Source organism: Taudactylus pleione, unplaced genomic scaffold (genome assembly GCF_031769625.1).
Source record: "Taudactylus pleione unplaced genomic scaffold, aTauple2 ptg000032l, whole genome shotgun sequence".
NCBI lineage: Eukaryota > Metazoa > Chordata > Amphibia > Anura > Myobatrachidae > Taudactylus > Taudactylus pleione.
The window spans coordinates 32,808,087-32,826,138 of NW_028284434.1; the positions used below are offsets into that span (position 1 = coordinate 32,808,087).

General features: G+C 41.6%; 2 protein-coding genes across 3 annotated transcripts in view; one reads left to right on the forward strand and one right to left on the reverse strand.

Annotated features, from left to right (window-relative positions):
• LOC148539016 (uncharacterized) overlaps positions 1 to 18,036 on the forward strand; it is a 101,142-nt gene extending 83,106 nt beyond the window's left edge. For both annotated transcript variants that reach the window (XM_088451999.1, XM_088451998.1), the window contains one exon: positions 14,356 to 18,036. In XM_088451999.1, coding sequence (XP_088308125.1) covers positions 14,395 to 15,372 — 978 coding nt within the window. In that variant the 5' untranslated portion in view covers positions 14,356 to 14,394 and the 3' untranslated portion in view covers positions 15,373 to 18,036. The remainder of the gene's footprint in view (positions 1 to 14,355) is intronic.
• The window catches only part of CHLSN (cholesin), a 344,029-nt gene that overhangs the window by 170,105 nt on the left and 155,872 nt on the right, over positions 1 to 18,052 (reverse strand). The window contains exon 3 of the mRNA XM_088452000.1: positions 8,069 to 8,101. Within this exon, the coding sequence (XP_088308126.1) occupies positions 8,069 to 8,101 (33 nt within the window). The remainder of the gene's footprint in view (positions 1 to 8,068; positions 8,102 to 18,052) is intronic.

The following is an 18,052-nucleotide window of genomic DNA, read 5'->3' on the forward strand; positions in this document are numbered from 1 at the left end:
CAATAAATGTGCATTTATAAATTGCTGCTGAAGAAGTCATTTGAACAGCATGCGTCTCCCATGTATAACATTCCTGACCGAATGCAGATGGAATTCAGGGCCTGATTCAGAGCCGCTCGTAAGCGACCGCTGGTTCGCTCCGAGTGATGTTTGCACAACTGCGCATGCGTATGGGTTCTAATACGCATGCGCGAACCAGTCATTGCGGTCGGAAATTGTGTGCTCGCAAAATAGCGAATGCCTGCTAATTTGAGTGACAGACTGAGGCGTTTGTGGGTGGTAACAGGGGAAGGTGCTTGAAAACGGGGAGTGGAGATCCGAACGCTGGCATGCCAAGAGGTCAAAATGGGCGTTTTAAGGGTGTGCATAATTAACAAAGCAGCGTCATCGACCACGTCACTTGGTTGTTTCTTAGCCTGAACTGGTCGCATGATTGCGGTAGGAAAATCCAACCACAAGCACTGCGAGCAGGTCAGATGCCTTTCGAAGTACTCGATTCATCAAATAAATAGCGGAGATGACGTAGGATGCGAGCGGCCAGGGGGCATATTTCGTTCGCTCGCTCAGACATAGAGGCGTCAACAGACCACAAAAAGCGAGCGCTCAATTTAAATAGCCGGCCCCTTTTTCTAAACAAGCGAGCGCAAATAGCGTCCGGCTCTGAATCAGGCCCTCAGTACATAGCCGTCATCTGCCAAAGTTATTTGTTATCTCCACAACATTTTGTGATTAGGGGATTATTTGCAAATCATTTTCTATCGAGCTGTATTTTAATTTGAGTAAATTTTGTAAAATATTTTGTGCTGTACACATACTTAAGAATTATTTGTGTTGACAGGCACCAAAAAATTACAGAATGTATCCATTCTGCAGTTTGTTTTATTATTTGGGCTGTCAGTGCAGTCAATAGATGATCGCATGCAAGAGGTGACAGTCGTCATTTGTCAAAAATGATTGATTGACGAATGAATGATCAATTGGAACACTCTTAAGGGCAACAATGGTTTGATGCCAATCAATTAAGATCAGAGCAGATACTGCTGTGTGGCTAGAATCGATCTGCAGTGAACACAAACAAGAGATGAGACATAAGAAGGGTACACACTGGGTGATTTATCGTCGTTCAATCGAACGGCCAAAATACATTGCAAGCGCGTTGGCGGGTGTGTGCGCTTCTGTGAATGACGTAATTCATAGACATAATGCATCAACTGTGACATAATGCATCTGCAGACTAGATGGGCCAAGTGGTTCTTATCTGCCATCAAATTCTATGTTTCTATGGTGCATCTGCTGGTGTGTATGTGCGACCTGCCGATCGCCTGCACACATGCTACAGGGGCCCGGCGGTGAGTGACAGCTCAACTGGGAGGGCAAATTTAAATGTCCGCCCAGTCAGGGAGCGGACGATTGGTATATACACTTATCAATCGTCGAATAGGTCAGCGGCCTGTCGACCTAGTGTGTACCCAGCATTAGCTGCTCTAGTGTTCACTCTAGGGGGTAAATTTACTAAAGTGAGAGTTTTTAGAAGTAAATTTTAGAAGAGATGTTGCCCATAGCAACCAATTAGATTCTACTTAACATTTAACTAGCACCTTCTAGAAGATAATAGCTAGAATCTGATTGGTTGCTATGGGCAATATCTCTTCTAAAACTCACTTCTAAAAACTCTCACTTTAGTAAATTTACCATTCGGTCTGGCGCCGGGGCAGGGCGTTGGACCTAGAAAGGGCACTGTAGCGCGCACCATAAAAAAGGGTATGGCCACGAGAAAAGGTGCATGTCTTTAAGACGCGTCCCCTTTTCATCACTCATGGGCGGGCCGGCACTTCCGAACATGCCGAGCCGCGCCCAAGCTCTCCTCTCTCTGTGAATAGCTCTCCTCTCTCTGTGATCGCTGCATCGACATTTTTCCGGCCCGTGGGTGGGGACGGCACCCGCCATGTTATTTTAGCGGGGCGCCGCCAATCGGGCAGGGCACGGCACCCCGCTAAAATAGCCTAGTGGGAATGCTACTGCTCTGCAAAGTTCTTTTTTAAACACAGTAGAACTGTACACAAAGCAACTACAAATCTTTAAAACCAAAAATGAAACCTGTTAAGTTGTTACACTACAGCCTACAGTACACTACAAGCATTTCATAAGTGTCAAAGGCTTTCATTGACAATTACATTAAGTTTATGCAAAGAGTCAATATTTGCAGTGTTGACCCTTCATTTTCAGGACCTCTGTAATTCACCCTGGCATGCTGTCAATCAACTTCTGGGCCACATACTGACTGATGGCTGCCCATTCTTTCCTAATCAATGCTTGAGCCCGTATTCAATTTGGAGCACCAGGCGAAAAAGTATCGCCATATTCAATTTGAAAGACTTTCCGCCAATGCAATGTAATAGGCGAAAAAGTTTTGCCTATGAATAGCAGGTGGAAAAAAGTGCAGAATTGGGGTTTTGGGGTGCAACGTTGCGGGAACCCACGTGCAGCCTTCAGACAGTCCCCCAAAGGTAAACTGCGTAAACATTTAAAAAAAAAAAAGTTAAGAACCCCCCAAAAAATAACTTATTTTGGGGAGAAAAAATGTTGGGGGATAAAGTTAAAAACTAGCGAACTAGACTTCGAGGGGGGTCCCCAAGTATGCATCAGGTGTTTTTTTTCATTGCAGGTGCTTGCGGAAGGTGGATTTTTCACGATTTTTAAAACTTTACTTTAGCAACTTTAAAATATGCTGGCCCCCATTTACAAGTACCCCAAATTTGCTGGTATAAGTTACTTTCTGCAAAAAAAACCTCCTGAATACTATTCTTCACCACTTATACAAAAGCGCAATTTAGCAGCTACTGAGCCCGTTTAAAAACACCAAATACCTTCAACAAGCCAAATCGGGGGGTACCATAGTGAACCCCCCATGTCAGAGCATCTTTTGGGGGGTCTCAGGCTGATTTCCCCAAATCTGACATGACTTTCCGCTTGTTTCAGTTTCGCCGGGTCCCGTTTTTGTGTACTTACAAATTGAAAACGGGGATACGCGGGGACACGTACGATACTTTTTCGCTTACAGAACAGTTGAAAAATCCGGGAGGCGGAAAAGTATCGTGGGTCTGCTCAAATTGAATACGGCTCTTGGAGTTTGTCAGAATTTGTGGGTTTATGTTTATCCACTCGCCTTTTGAGGATTGACCACAAGTTCTCAATGGGATTAAGGTCTGGGGAGTTTCCTGGCCATGGACCCAAAATTTGGATATTTTGCTCCCCGAGCCACTTAGTTATCACTTTTGCCTTATGGCAAGGTGCTCCATCATGCTGGAAAAGGCATTGTTCATCACCAAACTGTTATTGGATGGTTGGGAGAAGTTGCTCTTGGAGGATGTTTTTGCACCATTCTTATTCATGGCTGTGTTCTTAGGCAACATTGTGAGTGATCTCACTCCCTTGGCTGAGAAGTAACCCCACACCTGAATGGTCTCAGGATGCATTACTGTTGGCTGTAGACACTACACTGAAAAACATGACTACACAAAATAAATACCATTTCTCAAGATGCTGCCCTGTTAAGACAACACAGCATTATTCATTTTGAAAATGGAAACTTACAGAACGAAAATAAAAATGTACGAAAATAAAAATAAACAAATATTTCCTTCTCTTTTCACTTTCAAAATTGCTTGACAATCAACAGGAAACCAAACAAAGGTCCCAAACTGTATCCTAATCACATGAAAACAGGACTTTAACCTTAGCATCAGGTCACCATGTGTTTCATCTGGTTATATTCCACAAAGTGCCATCGTCCCCAATTGTGTCCATTATTGTCCATCAGACGAGTGTTTTACACTGATTGGCAAACAAAGCCGATGGCCAAATGTGCTATCACGGTGACTGATGAAAAGAGGATGAGCCATAAAAAACTATTTGCACATGCCCAGAATAATTTGGTCTCTAAAATGACAGCAAAAAGCAGTTTAAGTGAGCTGCGAAATTATTACCAGATGTTCCCACATTGTAAACTATCACTGTAGCTTACTCCTATATATGCCACATCATATCAAGGCATTTTAAACTTGGGAAATAGTCACAAAATAATAAAAATAAAAAAAGCATGATTAATTGTAGCGCACATTTAATATATATTTAATATATAGCAATAAATTCAGGACTGAGAACTGCATCTTTATATATGAACATGAACTAGAGCACTGCTACAGTGCTTGATTTATTATTACATAATAAATAATCACTGATACATATCAGCAGAACAAGGCTATTTAAAGGCCAGTTTATGTCACAATGTACAGCACTATCCTGACAACACCAACTACAACAACAACTGCCTGGCAAAATCTGTATCAAAGGAAGAAGATTAAAACAAACTGAACAAGACAGAAATTAATTTTGCAGATTAATTGTAAAATGACCAGAATGCCTGTTTTAATGTGGCCTTATTACAGGACCACAATTAGCTGTGTGTTATTCAGCAGTGTGGCAATGCCAGGTATTCTAGTGCATTGGCTTGCCAAGAGCTGGAAGTTACACATGGGTAAAGAGATGCCAAGGCTGGTTTCACAACTGTTTTTACTGGCTGGGTTCCAACAAGTTGTTTTCCAGATAAAAAAATGATTTAATTTGTGCAAATGGGCAGCAAATCAAAAGTATTTCAAGGAACGAAAAACTGTGTGGGTAATTTTGTTTTACTCAGCGTAGACGCCGATAGTTATTCTACTATATAACCTCGCAGTGCTGCTGGCAGGGCTGAGTTTACAGTTGCTGTGGATATAAGGAGTTGTTGTAAGGATATGCACTATAAATGATACCTGTTCATCTCACATTATAGCTTTCGGTACAATTTTTATAAGGGCTGGATGGAGAGAAAAATAACAACATTGGACTTGAAGCTATTTCTGAGCTGCCCCTTAATGTTGCCGTGCTGGGCATGTGCCAAGTTTCCCTTTATGTAACATACAGTCCGTTCTCTGTCTCCTCTCACACATTCTTCCCACTTTAAGAACATAAAAAAAACAGAACACACTGGACATTGCAGGATTATATTAAGGACCACAATCATTTTCTTCTTAACCTCTTCAGGGATACTGGCACGTATGTGTACATTTACTTTGATTTACAAATTATGGTCATTTTTGAAATTTGAATATATACTTATATGTAAATCAGTCAATATAATCAATATTAAAATCTATTTACAGACAACACACTTATTTCGATTGGGACACATCACAAATATTAGACAACAATTTGCAACAGTGAAGTGGTGTATTTTTTTCAACATAATATAATTAAAATTTTGTGCAATAAAAAAATAGGCATGTACTCTAGATATGTTAAGGAGTTGTGATTGTATTCAAATAATGTTTTTTTTGTATTGTGTCTATATAATTCAACGTAAATAATAAACGTCCACATTTGCGGAAATTTAGCGCTCGTGGGTATTTTTGTGTCAGTGTATATTCTATATGTATTTTTTGTGCCTTTGCATAGTGAATCTGGCTGCTGACGCATACTGATGACATCACCCCCACTCCGTGCCGCGAGTCCCCGTTACTCCCAGATTCTTGCTAGGGATGGGCATCAGGAGCCCACCACCATTGAAATTTTTGATGTGATGGTAAATAACCATCGCATTAAAAGAATTTGGTGGAAAAAAGTATTCATATGATTTGTACATGCGCAAAAAACCCTGTTTATACATACGCAATACACTCGCTACACTTGCGGAAAATGCAAAGATTCAGTGTGTCCAGACTGTATGGAGTCATTTCATACTTAACAAGCACTAAAGACCAACGTACACATATGTGGCCGGTTCATTTCTCTGGCTTTTCATCGTTTACATAAAATAATTTTTGTCTTAACTTGAAATTAAAAATCTGTCCCTGAAGAAGGTAATGACCACAGTTGATTTTCAACGTAAAAAAAAAATGAAAACAAATAATTGCAAAGTATTATTATTTTAGTGGCGGATTTTACCTAGGGGCTGCACCCCAGTAAAATCCGCCACCTCTGTCAGCCAGTTGCAGTCTGTGACTGTGCTGCCTACACTGTGACTGGCTTCCTATTGGAAGTGCTACCTGACAATCACACACAGGACAGTCAGTTCAAGGGAAGGTGTTTTCTCTCCCTGGGGCTTCCAGTTCAGACTGCGATCAGTAGAGATCATGCTTCCAATGGGAAGCCGCTCCCCTGCCTATCAGGCAGTCTTACCTGGCTTCTAGGGGCCGTAGCCAATGCAGTCCCTAGGAGCTGGTGTTATGCACATGAGCGGTGCCACCGATGCCTGTGTTAATGCGCCGGTCAGTGTCTCTCCCTCTCCTTCGGCAGTGGCAGCCACCCTCATCCAAGAGGGTAGGAGCCGCTGCTGATTATTATTAATTATTATTATTATTATTATTAAAACATCAGGAAAGCCATGATTCATTTCTGTTTTGTTCACTCTCACCCAATTCAATATCCTGTTTTAATGATAGGTCTTTGGGTCTCATTCAGACCCTCTCGCAAGTGCTTGAGCGCTCACAAGCGGGTCGATGTTGGGCTCTGCGCATGCTCAGCGGCTGCACTGCGCGTGCGCACACCCCGGAGCAAGAGAGAAATTCTCTCGCTCCGGGGCTCACTAGAAAAGGGGCGGCTGTCGATGGTGATCGACAGCTCGCCCCGTTTTGTAGGCGTGGCGGGGGGTTGCTTCACAGACGGAGGCGTTCCCAAAACGAACGCCTGCCGTTTGTGGGTGGCCCCACTGACATCACCAGTAATGTCAGTGGGAGAGCTTCCGGCTCTATTAGAGCCGGAAGCTCTCTGGGGCTTGCGGCAGACGGGACCCTACCACAAGGGTCTCGTCGCAAGCCGCGATGGTCTTGACCATTGCGACCATCAACCTGACCGCTCGCTAAAGCTGTGGATGGTCACCCACAGCCTAGCGAGCGGCCAGGTCAGAAAATAGATGCGGCCGCCCTCATTCAGAGCGAGCGCTCGCATTTTGCGAGCGCCTCTGAATGAGGTCCTTTGTTTCAGAAAAACAATGGATTTTATTTATATATATCTTTAAGTGTGTTATGCATAAAAAAAAACAAGAAAAAACATATTGAAAAGAAAAAACAATGATTGAAACACTACTTTTCCAATTATAGGGACACTAAAGCCAGGTACACACTGGACGATGTCTAGTGTGTCCAACATCTTTATCTACGGGACCCGGCATCGGCACGTGAATACACAATTGCTGATGCCGGCAGCGATGGAGCGTAGCATTCGGCACACTGGCCCTCGCTAACGATATCCCCCATCGAAACTGCAGGCAGGGCCTACGGGGAATGCCGCCGATGACGCGTGGGAGTGCGCATCGTCAGCGACATAGCGGGTACACACTAGACGATGCGCCCGATATGTTGCTCCGATCTGCCGGATCGGACGACAGATCCTCTAGTGCGTACCCAGCATAAGTGATCAATTTAGGGCCCAATATTAAGGGGATATATTTTTCCCAACAGTGGGGCGATGATGAGTAAAGGGGAGACTCCTAGACCATGCTGCTATTCTTAGGTCAGCTATTAGCAGAAAAAAATTGGAAAAAAATCTAGTAAAGTCCTGACGGAGAGAAGGGATTTATTGAAAATGGCCATGTTTTTATCCGTGTTAGAGAAAAATACCCATCTGACGACGGTCACTGTTATTATGAAATTGCTTATTGCTATCTGAAAGTTCATGAGCCTTCAATGCTACATCCATTACACAGCTCACTACCTCTCCCAGCCTGTTACAGAGCACTGAGCATATGCACAAATTCTGCCTCTCTAGCGTGGGTTATACAGCTGACATGGCGCTCACTTATTATCACATGTATCATGAAGGGGTTAAAGGGCACCCGCACGAGTGCAATATGCCGATATGAGCACGTACTTCTAGTTCTTTATTGGTACGTCTATTGTACTTAGGATGTTGCCTTTATGCTGCCAAACTTATTCCAATCATAAACTAGTTACCATCAGGTCTACAAGAATACTACAATTTACAATGTAAATATCTACATTATTAGTGAATTAAAAGGACAAATGCGACTTACCTGATACTTAGGAGTATCTGAATCTTCAGAAACCTGCAGCAGAAACAAAAGGCAAATAGTGAATTATTTCTGAGTGTTGATCATTGTCCAGTGTTCATTGCACACCTTTATGTACTCTAAGGGGTTTTTGTCACCGAGCATTTGATATGGCTAAAGAGCTGCATGTTCTGGCTATTGATGTGTCCCATCCAAACGTTTTACAAAAGTTCTGCATTTCAAAGCATAGGACAGATAAAAATTGTTAATAGAGTGCAATCTGTCAGTTTGTTGAGAATGTAACTGTCCCGGAACCTCACAGGAGCATAGGCCATTGTGATGACAATGGTGGGTGGGGTCTGCAAATCATGTAGTTCATGTAGCCATACTGTCACGCATATGTAGACGCTTGTTTATTCTGTAACCCTCTGAGTATACAGAGGAACACATTCAAGAATCATTGAGCATATATGATGTGTGGGCTATACAACAGAAAAGAGGAAAAAAATATAGTGAACACTGTGTGAGTCCAAAAACATACACTCAATATGATATATGCTCAACGATTCTTGAATGTGTTCCTCAGGATACTCAAGGGTCTATTTAGTAAGCAGTGTTAGGAGACAGAGTGAAAAGTGATAAGGTGCCAGCCAATCAGCTCCTAACTGCCATCTCACAGACTAGTAGGGGTATTCAATATGGAGCGAAAACTCCGTTTTTGAGATGTTTTCGCACCAATGACGTCATTTTCGGAGGTTTTGGTTTTACACCGTATTCAATTTCAAAGACTTTCCACAGGTTCAAAAAGTCTTTGAAAAAAAAACAGGGATAACTTTTCACCACTAAATAGGTGGCGAAAAAAAGTGTAGAATTGGGGTTTAGGGGTGCAGGCTTAAAAAAAATAGCCTGCACCCTTCAGAATGACCGCTTGAAAAGATCTGTGTAAAAAAAAAAAAAAAAAAAATCGGGACACCCCAAAAAAAGCACTTTGAATTTGGGGGCCAAAAAAAAAAAATGTTGGGGGATAAAGTTGAAAAATAGCGAACTTGGCTCTGGGGGGGTCCCCAAGTATGCCCCAGGTGTTTTTTTCATTGCAGCTGCTTGCGGGAGGTGGGTTTTTCACGATTTTTTCAAGTCACTTTAGCAACTTTAAAATATGCTGACCCCCATTTTCAAGTACCCCAAATTTGCTGGGCATAGTTATTTAAAAAAAAAAAAAAAATTCTAAATGCACTTCTGCATCATTTTCTTCAAAGTCGCACTTATCGCGGCTATTAGAAACCCCGACTTCCTTCAGTAGTTAAAAATGGGGGTACCCATAGTGATCCCCCATGTCTACACATCTTTAGGGGGGGTCCCTAGAATATTTCCCGAAAATTCCCGTTTTTGTTGAACCTGTAAAAAAAAAGTAGCAAAAATGTACAAAAAAAATGACATAAGGTGCCCCCCCAAAAGCCAAACCAGCCCCAGGCTTGCCAGCCAGTGGTGGTTTCTAAAAATACGGGGAACAAAATATGTAGGGTTCCACCATATTTTAGAAACCAACACCAGGCTGCAGGGACTAGTGCTGGTTTTAAATATAGGGGGCAAAAAAGACGTGGGGTACCCCGTATATTTAAGACCAGCACCAGACCCAACCGACCGGGGTGTAATGCCACAGCCCGGAGACCCAATCACCGGGGCTCCAGGTCCAAAGCATTACACCCCAAGTCGGTCAGCGCAAGACGGTGATCTCGGGGGATTCGGGGACCCCCCAAAAAAGGGTCCGCCCTCTCCCGAGCACCACAGGCTTACGCTGATTGGCTCTCTGGACTGCAATGCCCCTTGAAGTGCCGATAGCGGGCATTCGGGAGCTATCTGTATGTGTAGCAACACACATACAGATAGCTGTGTTCCGTGGATCGGGTAACTCGTTATTTTGTTTTAAAACACCCATGGATTACTGCGGAGACCAGCGCTGGATGTAAGTGAGTATGAAATCTTTCTTGCAGAGCCATGTTTTTGGGAAATCCTACTGGAGAAGAGGACAGAACATCTGGTATAGGTAAGTATGTGTGAATGGGTAGGTGTGTGTAATAAACTTATACTGGACACGGTGTGTGTGTTTTGTCTTTTTTTAACTATTTATTTTACAGTGAAATTACAGGTGCCGCATGTCTGCTGGCACTTGTAGTTCCACAAGTGCAAAATGGCAGGCATGCTGGCACTTGTAGTTCCACTGTAAAGTACAATAGTGTGACATTATTTGGCCCCCCTATTACCCCCATACCCACCGCTCCAGGGGTATGGGGATGAGCCCCAGGCTTCAGCATAAGCCTGTGGTGCTCGGGAGAGGGGGGAACCTTTTTTGGGTTGTCCCCGACTCCCCCGAGATCACCGTCTTGCGCTGACCAACTTGGGGTGTAATGCTTTGGACCTGGAGCCCCGGTGATTGGGTCTCCGGGCTGTGGCATTACACCCCGGTCGGTTTCGTCTGGTGCTGGTCTTAAATATAGGGGGTACTCCACGTCTTTTTTGCCCCCTATATTTAAAACCAGCACTAGTCCCTGCAGCCTGGTGTTGGTTTCTAAAATACGGTGGAACCCTACACATTTTGTTCCCCGTATTTTTAGAAACCACCACTGGCTGGCAAGCCTGGGGCTGGTTTGGCTTTTGGGGGGGTCCTTATGTCATTTTTTTGTCAATTTTTGCTACTTTTTTTTTTACAGGTTCAACAAAAACGGGAATTTTCAGGAAATATTCTAGGGACCCCCCCATAAAGATGTGTAAACATCTGGAAATCACTAATGGGTACACCCATTTCTATCTCCTGAAGGAAGTCGGGGTTTCTAATAGCCGCGGCAGGGAAAAAGACCTGGCAAAGCTATTTAAAAACCCAACTTTATTTTGCAGGCAAAAACAGGGGTACCCATAGTGATCCCCCAAGTCTGGACATCTTTAGGGGGGTCCCAGGCATATTTCCCGAAAATTCACGTTTTTATTCCTTAATGGGGTCAAGGGTCATTTTTTAAAAAACAGGGATAATTTTTCATATCACTACAGCAAGTGAAAAAAAAGTGCAGAATTGGGGTTTGGGGGTGCAGGCTTATAAAAAAAAATAGCCTGTACTTTTGGGAATGTCCCCTTAAAAGGAAATGTTAAAAATAAAATGTTTTAAAAAAAAAAAATCGGGACACCCTAAAAAAAAAAAAAATTGTTGTGAAAATATAAAAAAAGGAAAAAAAACTGCCAAACTAACGAAATTAATTCTGGTGGGGTCCCCAAGTATGTCGCAGGTGTTTTTTTTCATTGAGCAAACTAGCGGCAGGTGCATTTTTGCTGAATTTTTGAAAAATAATTTTAGGGACTTAAAAATATGCTAGTACCCATTTTCATGTACCCCAAATTTGATGGTACCACTTATAAAAATGAAAAAAAAAAAGCTAAATGCTCTTTTGCATCACTTCTTCAAAGTCGGGAAAAAAACACCTGCCGCGGCTATTTAAAAACCCCGACTTTCTTCTGCAGGCAAATCCGGGGGTACCCATAGTGAACCCCGAGGTCTGGACATCTTTAGGGGGGTCCTACAATTATTTCCAAAAAATTCCCATTTGTTTTCGCCAATCCAAGTATCACCGGGTCCCGTTTTCGTCGATTTCATATTGAATACGGGGATAAGCGGGGGCGCGCGCGATACTTTTTCGCCAGCAAAAGCTCCGATGTGCGGCGAAATTTTCGACGGCGAGGTTAACGTTTCATATTGAATACCCTATATGTTTGAAAAATGACAGTTGGGAGCTAACTGGCTTGCACCTTATCACTTTTCACTCTGTCTCCTAACACTGCTTAGTAAATAGACCCCTCAGAGAGGGTTACAGAAAAAAACAACAGTGTCTACATATGCGTGACAGTAGACACTATGTTGTTTTGTTTCTTTAACCCTTTCTAAAGGCGGGTATCCACTACAAGATCTGAAAACGACTGCACAATTACGACATTGTAATCGTTTAGTTGTTTGACAGTCGTGTGATGAGCCTGCACTGAACGAGCAGATGTTCAGTGCAGGGTCAATCATCTGGAAACATGCTGAACCTGACGATATCGTCAGGTTGACCAGCATGTTGACAGATGATAGATGTCTGAACGACCAGCAGGCACGCGCATCGCTGGTCGTTTTAGACACTTCAATCGCTCAACTTAGTCGTCTAGTGGATACCCCCCTTAAGTATCCTGAGGAACAGCTACCAGAAGGTTTGAAAGCCACCAGTGCAATCTGACATCACCGATGGGTACAGGTGAAATATTACGCAAGGCTAGATTACATTGGTGAGCATATATCATATTGGGTGCATGTTTTTGGACTCACAGAGTGCACACCATATTTGTCTTCATCATGTTTGAGTAAAACAACCCACATTTCTCTAATTGAATAGCTCTGGGCATTTTACACGAGGGAACAGAACAAGAAAATCCATTCCCCTTATATTACACCTTCAATGATCAATGAGGCACCATTGTCTACCATTTATACTTTGAAAGTATGGATGACCATAAATGCATTTATTTGAAATAAATAACACAACGCAAATGCTTATAGTGCCACATGTAGAAGATTTGACATAGATGCATTAAGGGTTCAGAGGCTGGCAACAGTAGAAACTAAATTACATAAAATAACTGTAAATTCTCTAATCCTAAAGGACCATGTAATATAATCTCACTACACACACAAACCCACAATGCCTGGATAAACATTGATTAAAATGCTAAAACCATAATTGCCACAAGACAGCTAAATGGCAAACAATCTATTGAGATCGAATGTTATGACCAAAATAAGTTTAAGTATACTGTTTACCATTAAATCATTAATTCTACAAAAGATTCTTTTTTCTGTTCTAATAGCCCTCAATTTTAGCTTTCAGGATGCAGCTGTTATGCTCTTTAATTATACATTTATTGTAGGAATTAAAGAGGAAATACAGGTAAAAGCTAACCTTTTATAATAGTAAGGCAACGTAAAGCTGGGTACACACACATTAAACGAATGTGTACTCAGCGATCCCACCGACGACTACCCCCCTCCCCCTGCAGACAGGCGGACATATCGGGCGACCAGTACACATTAGACGATCCGGTGCCCGACTGCCCGATATGTTGATCCTTGCCGCATCCCGCTGCATGGGGTCTTCAGTCACATCGTCAGATTGAACTGCATGCAGGGAAGACATGACAATGCGGCTGACGACCCTACGGGAGCGCGTAATGGCCAACATAGTGGGTACACACTAGACAATTTGTCGTTCCCATCCATCGGAATCGGGCAAATCGTTCAAAATATCATTAAGTGTGTACATAGCTTAAGGTAAATAGTAGGGCCTCTGGGTTCTCAAGGATGGAATCCACACTGTTAAGTGGACAATCTTTCCTGTCAGCACCTGTAACGGTTGTGACTCCAGGAATAACACCATTAACAAATTTGAAAACAGGCCGCGCTCTTTTGGGCTGTTAGACAGAAGTAAACTGGACAGAACTGCAGCTGACGGAGTGAGTGTATCCTGAATCAAAGGAGCCATGGGATCTCCACAGTGCTACTAATTGTGGAAAGAGATTAACATTAAAAGTTAACTTCTGCAAATACTGATTAACCCCTTCCATGGTGAGGGTTTCTTAGCCCTGTGCCCATTTTTAGTAGTTTGCGCTCATCCCACTGCAACAGCAACTTCACCAAGTTTCGTATGCAGTATCCACACACATTATACACTGTGGAATTGATGTTCTCTGTAGCCCTACAGAATACTTATATAATGAAGAATCGGTAAGTCAGGGTGGAGAGGTAGATGTTGTTCTCGTTGGTACTGAGTTATCACAAATGGGTGGAACCCTATGGGGGAAGATTGCTATGGGAAACTTCCCTATTCTTTAGAAGTCTTGACCCCCCCCCCCCCCTCTCTTATCAGCTGGTATAATGTGCAATTGTTGCATCTCCTTATAGAATTCAATAACTGTCCGTAGGGAAGATTACACCTAAACAAATTATTTCCTTGATGCTTGGGGGATATATTTACTTGAGTGCAGGTTTTTAGAAGTGGAGATGTTGCCCACAGCATCCAATCAGATTCTAGCTATTATCTACTATAAGTTATTAGACAAATAATATGCAGAACCTGATTGGTTGCGATGGGCAACATCTCCATTTCTAAAAAAAAAACCACACTTTTGTAAATATACCCCTTAGATTGAACAAAATATAAAAAAGTTACTGTATTTTAATGTAGGTAAGATGACTATAACAATTAATTTACATATACATTTTTCTTTTGATTTCCTAGGTATATCTAAAGAAAACAGCTTGGCAGGCCTGAGCAATCATGGGCCTTCAAAATATGACGGGATTGTTTTACCCTAGCCAGACTCTGGGGGGTCCTTACACAGACATAGAATATATTATTAGGTCTCAGAACATCATTTCCAGAGTCATGCACAGCTATTTTGGTATACTGGTTCCTCTTGGTTTACTGGCTGGTATGTTCACTCTCGGAATTCTAATCAAGAACAAGATGAAGCATCAAATGTTAGAAAATTTGGACTTCTATCTTTTAATTTTGGCCTCTACTGAAATCTCAATCATCCTGTACTCCTTTACTTCTACAACCAGACCGGGCTATCTGGAAACGTCCAACCTGGGCTGTGGTGTCCTGTCAGTGTTCTTTAATATAAGTTACTTCTTCTCTCAGTACCTTCTGCTTGTGATGTTCTTCATGCTGCTTATCATGGACAACTCTATTATGGCAAATATAATTCAAAACAGACTGGGATGTGTCTCTCTGACCTTGATATTCTCCATATTAATGTCTCTAGCAACTGTGTCACTGTTGGGCACATATAACAATCTTCATAATATAACACATTGCCAGCTGGATCCTTTAAATGCCAAGCCAGAATATGACTTTACTAAGTTTACGGTTGGATTCTGTGTCCCATCTATCGTTCTTCTAATATTCTACATTCTACTGATTGTCCAAGCGAGAAGTGCTGACAGTTCCACAGGAAACGAGACGATCCAAGCTCACATGGTTATTTTATCTAATGTATCAGTGATGTTTGTATGTCGACTCTTCTACAACATCATGCTCATTAGGAGGACATCGTTGAAGATTAATGGGCTCTATCTGTCTCCTAGGGAGGAGCTGGTCATGAACATTGCAGAACTGGTGGTATTCAGCGGTAGCTGTATTAGACTTCTATTCATACTTACCTTGCACACGCCATGCCGGGAAGGTTTCAAGAAATCCCTACAGTTCTTAAGGAAATGTGGAAGAACGGATACATCCAATAATGTCATCTAACCAAGTCTGACTCTTTGTAGTAGACGGAGAGCCAACTTGTAAGAGTGCTCTACTGTACAACAATAGGCTTACTTGCTATTTATGTTTTATAAATATTACATAGACAGACAATGACCAAAGCAATATTTAAAAAGTAATGGACTAGCTGATAAAACCTTAAACGTTTCACCAGCATATAGCAACACGTGTTGAAGCAAGGATGATCATTCATACCAGTATTATAAGTAACGCAATACAAATGCTTGTTTTCCACAGATGCAATAATGGCGAGCTGGAGGTGGCCATTTTGTGGGCTGAACAAATAATCATGACAAAAAAAATTCTATTTTTTTTCCAGTTTTTAAAATTATTTTAGTTAAAGGCATATAAACAGGTCTGACACTAGAAGTCATGGTTTAAATTGTTACCATATCCATCTGCACTTATTACTTGTTACATTTATCAGAATGCTTCTTAAATCTGCAAATAAAAAATAAGCTCATCAAACACATTTAGGTTTGATATTTGTCAAAAGTAGCATAACAAAAAAATAAAACACAATTAAAATGCCAATAGGTATGAGGCCTTGCCTTTGCCAAACACCAGCATTCTAAATGCATTATACTGCAGTACTTATCGGAAAATTTTATATACTATAGTAGGCAGGTAGTCTTGATGCATACATATTTTTTTTATTAGCATTATCTATGAGTTTTTCTAGACTTAGGGGTGAGTATGAGAACAGGAGCAAGCTTGACTGAGCTGTACTGCATCTAGATGGCTTATTATTATAATCCTTTTTCCTTATAGTTACAGCAGTATTATGTAGTTTTGTTAAATCACAGAATCGGAATTCATTTACAGAAGGCTCCAGTTGAGATGCCAGTGCAATTCATCTTACCATAGGCACAAAAACATTTGCGCGCATACAGAATATTCTGTGTGATGAGAGCATGGATAAAACCACGTACGACTATTGGAACAAAAGGTTATTTTGAAAATCTCTCTATTAAAGTGCTAAACCCCTTTAAATGCACTTTCGCACTGAAAAAAAAAATGAAGCATTAAGCTTATGGGGGTATTCAATTAGCAGCAGGGTTTACCCCACGACTAATTGGCGGCCAAAATTCCGCAGCACGGGTAAAGGCTATTCAATCAAATTGGAGCTCACGCGCGGAAACACATGTATTCCGCATAAAACTGCTAAATCAATGGGTTTGTTTCCCGGGTGCGAGCCCGATTGGTGTTTTTTCAGCAGACATTACAGTCCAACTGCAAGGACTCGTGCGCACGCAATAATCCCCGCTAATTGAATAGCTCCGGCGTGGCAATTAGCCGCGGGGTTTGAATACCCCCCATAGTATCTGTATACGCAAACTTTCTAATAAGCAGTCACTGTCCATCAAGTTCAATATTGCCTGCAGTACTCAGGAGCACTTATCAATAACAAAAAAAAATTTAAGTCATATGGGAATACTCATTAAGTACATCATATACCGCAGGAAATCTTAGGGACAATGTTGTACAACACGTTTCGAAGAGAAAGCACAAGGTTTTGTCCGTACTTTAAGTACTGTCTTCTGTCTGTATGAGTCATATTTATAAGGAATATGATTATTTTATTTTTAATAAATTATTTCCCCTTCTTAGTAAGATTTGCAAATGAGCGTTAATCGCTTTGTAATAATGACAGTGTATATGACGCCTGCGTATAATAATGTCAATACACAAATTTTCTTCTAAAGGTGCGTACACACTAGGCAATCAGGAAAGACAGTACGATTACAACATCGTAATCGTACCGTCGTTCCTGATCCCCTGTAGTGTCTGCACTGAATGAACAGTCGTTCAGTGCAGGCACTGTCCATCATTCCTGAACATGCCAATCTGTCGTTATCGGCAGATTGTGCTACATGTTCAGGTGATGGACAATGTCGGAAACGACCAGCGGGAGTGCGCATCGCTGGTCGTTTCTGACATAAAAGTGCACGATTTGCGTACGATTACTGAGCGATTGCACGATTACGATGTCGTAATCGTGCAGTAGCTCAGTAATATCGCCCAGTGTGTACACACCTTAAGTGCAAAGTAAATTAAAAAGGAACCTGAAGTGTAAGGATAGATGCTTCCCAAGTGCTCATGGTTGCACATTGAGAAGTGTTATACAAATAATTGCTAACAGATCAAACTAGCAGCAGCACAGCCAGGCTCACCCATTTCCATGATTGTACTTCATAAGTCAATGAAACTCAGTTATGGGTCCGTAATCTAGTAATGATCTAGCTTCACTAATAAGATACAATTAACAATTGTTTTAGAAGATGTTTTGATGTAATATTTAAGATGTAAGTTACTATATTTTGATAGATGTTGCTGTGCTAGCAACTATTATTATCTCGAGATACATGTATTCCAGAATTGAACATGTCAAATCCATGAATATGATTTATAAATGTTTATATCGAAGGGGAAACCAACATTCCTTACAGACGTGTTCACTGCTATATAAAGGTGAATCCATTTGTTTTAAATGAATGCAAACAAATCTCTGATCAACTGACACCCAAATACCCTATTGCCTTGTGTGTTGTGGGTGTTTTATAACAGAAGAAAGATATATTACACCTTTTCTTATTTATTCTCAATAAATGTCCATATGCATGAAAATAACACCAAAATTGTCTTTGTATTACTAGTAGAG